A 10,133-nucleotide genomic window follows, 5' to 3' on the forward strand; every position below is an offset into this window, starting at 1 on the left:
GGCGCATGTGCGCGCAACTCTCTGCCTACCTGGCGCATGTGCGCGGCTCACGTCGCGCATGTGCGCGCAATGTTCTGTTCCAGCCCCTTGGCTACTGGACACCTCGCGCATATGCGCGCCCTCACGCCGCGCATATGCGCGGGGTCTTCTGCCAAACCCGCGCATGTATGCACACCAGATCGCGCATGTGCGCGGATGGCATCTCCCTCGCACATATTTCGCGTCTTTTCTCGTCTTTCCCGGTCTGATTCATTCTGTCTATAATCACATCAATTAATCACTAAATCATTTCACATTAACAGGATAAATTTCTCGGGCCTTACATCTCTCCCCCCCTAAGATTCGATTTCGTCCTCGAAATCATAGGCAATCAGATCATATCACAGGTAATCATATCAACCCGGAAGAAATGTATACCGGAAGTTAATCAGAAAACTCGCTTTAATGAACTACTTCCAGAATCTTTATCTCATTTCAGATTCCATTCAGCAAATAGTTTCTTCACTACCCTACCCATTTATTTGAACTTCCAACAACGAAATAGTTTTATCCTGAATCATCTTTCTTCTGCTGATTCTGATTTCCCTCTGGAATAATGCTTCAAGAAGTATAATCTCATAATACCACTCGAATAACTGATGATAGAATCAATCTTACAATACTGGCTATACAACATCCGTATATACCAATTAACAACTTATAACAAATCAATACTATCATCTCCTATCAATCTGGTAATTTCAATCAGGGTTATATTCAATCTTCAACCTCAAATATCAACAGTCATCATCCGACGTTGACATATTCAGTCTCGATAATCCCGTCAATTTCAATATCACAGATAAAATATCATGAGACATATCTGATATCGATACAACTCATACTCCCAGCAATAACAGATCATAATCTCAAATCTGTACAATCTCAGTCATATCATTTCAGAAAATCATAACAATTACATAAAAAGTATGTTCTTCGATTTGACTTCAATTATATACTGAGCAGTACATCCAGGACACAATATATCAGTCAAATCATAATTCCCCCAATATCATAATTTCCAACGATATCAGAATTCAATAAAACTTACGTCATGTTGTAGCTGTCGTCGCTAGGAACTCGTTACTGTACTCAGATTTAAAATATAACGGACGGATCGAAATATAAAGGCATAAGGATTTGGAGCTTCCCTCCTCGGTTCTTTTCTTTCTTTCTTCTGAAGAATTTCAAGGTACATACATATATATATATATATATATATATATATACACACACACACACACACACACACACACACACACACATTCACTAGCATCACAGCAGCTCGCACATATGCGCGCCCCATCGTCGCGCATATGCGCGAGACCTACTGTCTCGTGCATTCTCCCACTCACGCATATGCTCGACTTCACCCCGCGCATGTGCGCCCAACTCTCTGCCTACCTCGCGCATGTGCGCGGCTCACGTCGCGCATGTGCGCACAACTCTCTGCCTACCTGGAGCATGTGCGCGGCTCACGTCGCGCATGTGCGCGCAATGTTCTGTTCCAGCCCCTTGGCTACTGGGCACCTCGCGCATATGCGCGCCCTCACGCCGCGCATATGCGCGAGGTCTTCTGCCAAACCCGCGCATGTGTGCGCACCAGATCGCGCATGTGTGCGCACCAGATCGTGCATGTGCGCGGATGGCATCTCCCTCGCACATATTTCGCGTCTTTTCTCATCTTTCTCGGTCTGATTCATTCCGTCTATAATCACATCAATTAATCACTAAATTATTTCAGATTAACAGGATAAATTTCTCGGGCCTTACACACTACGAAGGGGAAATATGTGCACCGATTTTGCTAGGGTTTCATTTTTCTGTGGCGTCGGCAGTGTGATGACTGTTTACTAGTGGATTTCAAGATTTCTTCAATCGATCGGTAAAATTCTTATCTTCATGTTTCATAGATGCGGTTTTACGTTTGTGGATTTTTTGTGTTATCGGATTGGTGTCATTGAATTGATTTTGATTTCAATAGTTTTGGATTAGAAGATTCTTTTTATGGTCAAGGTAGTGATTTGAGGTTTCGAGTTTAGAATAATTATGTTTGGGTAGTAAATTTAATTTTGGCTTCTGTAAACTTATGTTCCAATCAGAGAAAGTGGGTGGTTTCTCTTTTTAAATTGAATTCAGATTTTTTTGATAAATTATTTGTCAAATGTTAATGGTTGTTTTACAAGTTCGTGGCTTTCATTTTTCTTCAGCATTTATTTATTGGTGCATGTTTGTGATGGTTAAATGGTGAGAGGCTTTCCCGAATTTAGTGGGGTGTATCAATTCAGAGTTTTGATGACTTTTAATGACTTTTTCAAATGATAGACTTTTATGGATTTGATAGATTTTTATTGACTTTTACAGAATCTCACAGATTTATAAACATATTTATGTGGATTTATATAGACTTTTTTGCAAGATTTTTATAGACTTCTGTGGACTTTTTTTTATAGAATTTTATAAATTTTGTACTTAATTATACTATATTATTTTTTGATTAATTTATTTGAACCAATAATTAATTGACATATATAACATATTCAGTTTGAAATTATTTTCAATATTTTTATTAATAAATAAATTTACTTATTTAAAAGTTAAATCATTTAATCTTTAAATGTTTATATACGTGGGTTTGTATGCATGTTTGTAAATTTTTTAAAATATATCAATTGATTAACATGTAACCTTATTTTTAAATTGATAATATACATGTGAAAATAATATTATTTATTATTATGTGAATATAATTTTGTATAAAAATATCATAGTTTAGATATTAATTAAAAATGCTAAAATGAATTTAAAAAAATTCATAGTTGTTACGAGACTATTCAATTATTAAGAATCAAGCAACATTTTTTTGGATCATCTTTTATTATTATTGAATATTATATTAATTTGTATAAATCATAAATTAAAAATCACAAAATCAATTCTAGAATTCAAAATTTCTTGTGATATTAAAATAAAAAATTATTAAATGAACAATCGGCCAAAAAATGAAAAATTTGAAAAATAAATATGAAAATATATATAGAGATATACTTCGAAAATTTGAGAGAGTGATAGAAATAGATGAGAGGAGAGAAGATAAGAAGAGAGGTGATGTGAAGCGACATAAAGAAAAATAAATAACTTGTGTATGAGTTAAAAGTTTTAAAAATACATCCAAATCTTTGGGTTGAACTAAATACAATTTTTTACAATTTATAGTTGTACCTTAGACTTTAATGTTTGTATGTTAATGAAATCCATGAAGTTATTAAAAGTCTATGGAAAATTTGAATACCTATAGACTTTTATAGAGTTTTTAAAAATCAATGTTGAATACCACTTGACTTTTTAAAACTCTATGAAAGTCTATTTCGAATACCACTTGACTTTTTAAAACTCTATGAAAGTCTATTTCGAATACCACTAGACTTCTATAGAGTATGTAAAAGTCTTAATTGAATACATCTAGACTTTTAAAATCTACAAGAGTAATTAAAAGTCAATAAATCTCCTATATTGAATACACCCCCTTAGATTTGGCTATGTTCAGATCTATGTACTGTGTGTGTCCTAGTCTGGCTCTGTACTTTCTCTTCCTTGATGTTGTATGTGCAAAGAAGTTATTTTTGTCATTGTAGGATGATGATTACATTCTAGCCTAGTGCTTTGAGAACTTTTCTCCATAGATACAGATTGATTCTATGGTTTCATGTTATTAAAGTTGCTGCATTCATAGAACTGTGTTTATTTTTGTCACATCTTTTGCCATTATGTTCTTATTGCCTGATATGACAACTGTTTGACTACTTTATTAATTTTTACTTGTGGTTCCTGTATATCATGGCTATTAACCCATTTTTTTCTGAAAGACTGAATGTTGTCCATGTTGATTATTTGTTCTTTGACACATAAATTACTGATAATGTGATCACTTTGTTGGGTCATCCTAAGAAAAAATGTATTTTTTATGAATCATGTCGGGCAAGAGTCTCGCATAATTTTTGTGAAAATTAAAAATCATATTCCACCTTGAATATTTATGGTGCAAAGTCGTATTAATTAAACCTCAAGGGTAAAACGAAAATTTTCATTGTAAATTTAGTGTCTTCTCTCTTGTTTGTTCATCTCTCTAGGGTTTATCTTCCTCCCAGTCCAAACTGGCGGACAAAAAAAAGAACCGGAACACCAAGATGTTTAATCCTCATAATTACTTAATAAATTGCTTGTAGATGACCATCTTCTCCCAATTTTAACCGTTGTAAGCGTTAAATCTTATTTTCATTTGCAGTTAATTGGTGTACTTTTGTGTTTGAAATTAGCTAATGTTATGCACAGATAAAACGGGTTTACCGGTCAGCTTTACTGGGACGCTGCAAAATTCATGGGTTTGTTAAAGAATGTATTCTATCCTCCTGTATTTTTCACCAAAAAGCTTCAGTGGAAAAAGATCTTGTTCTTACTCCCCTTTCACGAGTCTGTCCACTTTGTGTTGTGCTGCACAAGATGCTTACTCATCATCAGATGATAATGTGGTGTTGGATTTGAGTTACACCGAACAGCAACAGAGAACGCAGAAGCATGCAACCACAGGTAGCATTATAAATGACCTCAGAACTTTGAATTTCACGAGGCATGGGAAACCAACTGTTTCTGACTACAATTGGATCTTTTATCGTTATTTCAAATCGGGGAGTGTCGTGCTTGATGAGTTGTTTGAGGTTTATGTTGGAATGAAAAGATTCGGTCCAACCCCGAATTTGTTGACGTATAACACCCTTTTGAACGGGCTTATTTTTGTTGGTAGTTTAAAAGATGCAATTTTAATTGTTGAAGATATGATAAATTGTGGGTTTCTGCCTTCCTTCACGGTTATATCTAAATTGTTGAGGAGGCTGCTGAAAGTTGGAAATGTTGTAGATTCTGTAATAGTGCTTGAGATTATGTTGAATGTCAATTACACTCCTAGTTATTACAATGTAAGTACCTTGATTTGGGGTCTTTGTAAAGCTGGAATGGTTCAAAAGGCATATTTTTTCTTCTTAGCAATTCTGGAGAAGGAACACTTTCCACGTGGCTGTCTCTTCGATCATATATTATGGGCTTTGTGCAAGTCTGAGCAGAGTTACCTCGCATTGGCTTTTTTTGGCTGGTTAAAAAAGAAGGGAATTGCACGTACTGTTCGCTCGTATACTGCTCTAGTTTATGGCTTTAGTAAAGAAAGGCTGTGGATCGAAGCCTTTAATTGTTTAAATGAGATGGAAAATGATAACTATAAGCCTCATCTTATAACTTACACTATAGTTATCAAGTCTCTTTGTGATGACGGGAAAGTTGACGAGGCATTGAAGTATGTGGGTAAAATGGAAAAGGTAGGATGTGTTCCTGATTTGGTTACATACAATATAGTTCTCCGTGAGCTTTGCCATCAAGGTAGGGTGGTTGAAGTAGGTGAACTTATTCGCCTTATTGATCAAAAGGGTTTCTTTCCAGATTTGTTTACTTATTCTGCTTTGGCTGGAGGCATGCTGAAAAGTGACAAGGTTGAGATTGCCAATAGGCTGTTAGTTGATACTGTTTTGAGGAGCTCTTCTATAGATGATGTAGTTTACAATATATATCTGCATTCGACACGCTGTCATGGTAATTCGAGGGAAACATTGTCGCTGATGGAAAGTATGATGGACAAGGGATTTAAACCAACAAGTGTGTCGTACAATACAATTCTGAAAGGTTTGTGCAAGGAAAATAAAGTCGATGAAGCTCTAGAATTATTGGACAGTGCCAACTGGCCTAGCAATGGACCGGATTTGATTTCCTTCAATACAATCTTGTCTGCAGCTTGTAAACAGGGAAATTCATCCATGATACGGCGGATTTTGTACAGGATGGAGTTTGAAGGAATAAAACTTGATGTTGTAAGCTCGACATGTCTGATTGAGTATTTCTGTGCCACTGGGCAAATCTCTGAAAGCTTGAAGCTGTTAGAGTCTATGATCAGTGATGGTCCTCCGCCAAATACAGTCACCTTAAATACTCTCCTTATTGGCCTATGTAAGAATCGGTTACTTGGAATGGCAGAAAAAATATTCAACTATGTCAAAGGCATTGGGATTCCACCCAACACAGTTACATATAATATTCTGATGCGTGCTTCAGTTCGGGAAGACAATGATTTACTCTTAAACGAACTATCAAGGGATATGCATCGCCAGAATCTAAAACCAGATGCTAGCACCTATGGCTGCTTCATTTATAGTCTTTGTAGGGGAGGTAAGATATCACTTGCCCTTCAACTTCGGGACCAATTGCTTGAGAATGGGATTTCTGTTAATATTTTTATTTACAATGCTATACTGGAAGCAATGTTCAAGAAAGGAATGTTTTGGCAAATAATCATACTTTTTAAAGATATGGCCATGGATGGCTGTGAGCCAAATGAAGGTTCATTTGGCATTTTGAAAAGAGCATCAAGAAACGGTTGGATGAGGAATTACCCTAGAGCTTTAAAAATTGTTGAACTTGTCATGAGTGGCAACTTGGACAATATGAAAGGAAAACGTGTGGGAAAGATTACGTAATGGTCGATTGCAAAAAGGTGGATTTATTACCTTCATTAAGGAACCTCCAGATATCTCACTGAGATCATGGTTGGGCTGGAGATGCAGGTATCAGAGGCTCATGCAGTTTCTGAATTATTAATGGAATGTTTTACACAGGTAAAATTTTATTTCCATTCTATAAGTATTTCAATATTCAACATATATGACATCCTAAAAAAAATCAACATATCTGTAGTTTGGATATTTAATAAAAGTTTGAAAATACTTATGGAAATTTTCTATTGGTGGAAGTCAGTCTTCAAAGTTTTGGAAGTGAACTTTCTATTTGTGATAACTCATATAAGTCGGGACGAAATTCTCAGTTATACTTGTTGATCCAAACCGTGATTCACTTTGCTCAAACAAGCTTCATTTGCAAAAATTATTAAAAATTAAACGTACTAAACTTCATGTACGAACAAAATACAATTAAACATTGATAAAACATTCAATTTATCTATTTTAAATCGACAATAAATTGTATCTCAGCAATGATAAATGATTAAAATAATATATTAATTATTTTTAATTAAAAAATAGATGAATCAAATATTTTGTTTGTTGTTTATTTTATTTTATTCATGCATGGTGTTTAGTACATTGACTTTTTAATAACTTTTGCAAACGAGATTTGTTTGAGTAAAGTGTATCAAAGTTTGGAACATGTAGCAGAGGATTTAACAAAAACCATGTGATTCAAATTCTAAATGAAAACCAATCCAGAAAATCAGCAGTAATTTCATTAAGCCTATCAGTTTATGTTTGGTTCTGTGAAAAGTCGTGGTGTTATTCTCTTACTGAATTTTCCAGAGTGGCTCGTCAAAAATTGCGTATGGATTTCTCTCGAATGACTTCACCTTTGAAGTAAACTAACATGGTGAGTCAAGTTAGGTCTTCAGATATATTACACTTTTTTTATTTTTATATATGACATAATTAATTGAAAAGAATAGATTGATTGATTTTTTTTATTTGCTTCGAGACCTCTAGTTTAGTTGGTATGAAATGGAGATAATACAATTGGAAAGCTTATCATTTCCAATATATCTCCAGCATTTATTACTTTAAACGTCCAGGGTTAACATTTTTGTGTTTCTGTGTCTTCTGTTCTTTCATAGAAAAAAATGTTGTAGTCAGGGAATCTGACTTATCTTGAATGAGACCGACCTTGTGCTAAGAATTCTTTAGACAACAGTCTCTATATTAAATATTTACAAGAAGTGTTCAGATTTATTATGACCTAATATCTTGGTGTTAAAGGCATTCTAGAGTGATTTCGGTTCTCTTCTTCTTTTTTGTTTGGCATTGTTTCTTACTTAGGTCCGCGTCTTGCATGCTTTCTAAGTTAGAACATCACTGTTATTATCTGGCTCTAATATCCATATCCAATTTATCTATAATATTTCCAACTCATTTGGACATGGATTATTTAATTTTTTATAGCAACAACTCGAGGAATTAAAGCAGCAAGCATGATGTGCTAGTTATTTGTCTACTCATATCAATGTCAATTAATTAGTAATGGTTTTGATTCTTGTTTTCATCTATTTTGCATGCCAGTATGTGTTCAATCTGTTTGTCTTCGGCTTTCCTACTTTGTATCTTTTCCACGTTCTATGTCATTGTTTTTACCTTTGATTCACTTCCTGTCTTATTGGCTGTGCTCTGTATGCTATTTTTTAAATCAACTTCATAGATATTACGACCTGTCAGTATATATAGGTCCTTGATACCATATGTTTTGCAATTGTAGTATGCTCTTTAGCATTTGCTCAGTTTTATATTTAGGCATGGCCGATATAAGGAGGCTTGCCTGTTGTTTTTTCCTGTCAATTATGTTCCTATTCCACCTCAGCCATTTTCCCTGGTCGTGGTTACTTCGTCTTCTTCCTCTCAACGACCAGATCCTTTAACAACTGATTATGGAACAATCGATGATTTTTGTCTGTGCATTGATTATGACCCCATTCCTGTCCTAGAGGGGAAGTGATATCATCAAGGATTTCCATGTCACAAGATCAGTCCGTGAATCAGCACACTGCTCAGCAGTTTCCTGCATCTGTCTCTACCGTGAAACTCACAAGTACTTCAATTATCTGTACAAATTCCAGGTACGCACATTTCTTTATGTTCAACTTCCCTTTTTTGACTTCTTGTTTTGGTTGCAACACGATTCTAGAAAATTTATAGTTGGTTTTCATGATTTCATGCATCAGAATTTGCATCGCATTTCCGTTTCTTAGAGATAAATTTTATTAAAAAATAATTTACATAAACCCCGCCACCAGAAGACCTAGCCCAGTTTCTGACATATGTATGACTTCTAATTTGAAAGGAGCCATAGACCGTAAGGGATTAAAATAAAGATCGATAGATGCCCACCACTAAAATGTATCTGGGACATGCATTTCACTGTTGATCTTATTCTTTTGCACCTGTAAATTAGATTTTTTGTTCAATGAAGTATCTGTTCACTTACTTTTCCAGTTTGAAGAAAAGAGTTCGCAATATGTGATTTACATTTTATGTTGGAATCATCAGGAATATACCCACATCACTCGGTGGAATAAAACGGAAGTAGGACCTAGAAGTATCCAGACAATAGATAGAGATTGTTCTTTGTTAAAAAAGTGTTGAACTGAGTAATGTCACTAGGAGCACCATATTACTTTCAATTGTTAGAATTTTATAGCTGTAAGAGATTCCTTATTCTCTTGACTGCCAGGGATGGGCTTTAGCATCCTGTATGGCCGACAAAATTAATTCTTAAATGGCTACTTTTCTAAACCCTGGTGAGACAGTATTCGTTAAATGTCTCCTTTCAGAAATTCAGATATCATCTCTCTCTATAGAGACCTATTCATATGCGTATGGTTGCATGCTTAGGTTTCTCTTTCTCTCTGATATGATTCTTAACTGGCAGTCATATCAGATTTTGTATAGATTTGTATTAAGTTACTAATTGTCAACTGTTTTTAGGTGATAAAAAAAGGACCATCTTGCTGCTGGGCTTTGCTGTGTTCAGTTGTTTCTGAACTCTGCTTCTCGAGAGGAAGCTTTAAAGCACATGGAACATGCTAAGATCAGCAATACCGTATTTAAAGGTCTTCCTTGCTATTTACTTGGTCTTACTTTCTCCAATTGATTAATAGATTTTGACAAAAAATTAGTGTTACTTCTGACGCTGGGGGTCCATGGAGGAATCAACCAGGACATTATGCTAAGTTTGGTGGATTTATGTTGTTTAGAAAATACATTATGCCGTTATTTGAAGATGGTATATTTGTGTATTGAAACTTCTATATTTGCATGGTACATTGATTCATTTCTAAGGGCGGGTGTATCGACCACAAACTTGGCATGATTATGAAGAGTAAACTAGGAGAATAAAAAAAGAATTATTTTTTTCTTGGAAATCGTGAGCACAATATTTTAATGATTTTTGTTAGAACTTAGTCACAAATAATTAAAACCTTTAAAATTATTTTCACTATTAGA

The 10,133-nt window shown here is 34.8% G+C and overlaps 1 protein-coding gene across 9 annotated transcripts; it reads left to right on the forward strand.

Annotated features, from left to right (window-relative positions):
* The first annotated feature begins 1,816 nt into the window (after positions 1 to 1,816).
* On the forward strand, positions 1,817 to 9,749 carry LOC142555515 (uncharacterized). 9 transcript variants are annotated; one of them, XM_075666405.1, is made up of 3 exons: positions 1,817 to 1,924; positions 4,372 to 6,752; positions 8,389 to 8,901. In XM_075666405.1, exon 2 carries the CDS (start codon positions 4,434 to 4,436, stop codon positions 6,612 to 6,614), a length of 2,181 nt encoding a protein of 726 aa, XP_075522520.1. In that variant the 5' UTR covers positions 1,817 to 1,924; positions 4,372 to 4,433; the 3' UTR covers positions 6,615 to 6,752; positions 8,389 to 8,901. The 9 variants fall into 9 exon arrangements, with proteins under 9 accessions (XP_075522520.1, XP_075522522.1, XP_075522524.1 ...); XM_075666407.1 differs by lacking the exon at positions 1,817 to 1,924 and adding an exon at positions 4,145 to 4,294; XM_075666409.1 differs by lacking the exon at positions 1,817 to 1,924 and adding an exon at positions 4,149 to 4,261.
* Positions 9,750 to 10,133: the final 384 nt, after the last annotated feature.

Source organism: Primulina tabacum, chromosome 9 (assembly GCF_025594145.1).
Source record: "Primulina tabacum isolate GXHZ01 chromosome 9, ASM2559414v2, whole genome shotgun sequence".
Taxonomy (NCBI): Eukaryota; Viridiplantae; Streptophyta; class Magnoliopsida; order Lamiales; family Gesneriaceae; genus Primulina; species Primulina tabacum.

What these genes read in the sequence shown, in the direction of transcription:
- LOC142555515 (XM_075666405.1), top strand. Translation starts at nt 4,434, where the DNA reads ATGTATTCTATCCTCCTGTATTTTTCACCAAAAAGCTTCAGTGGAAAA.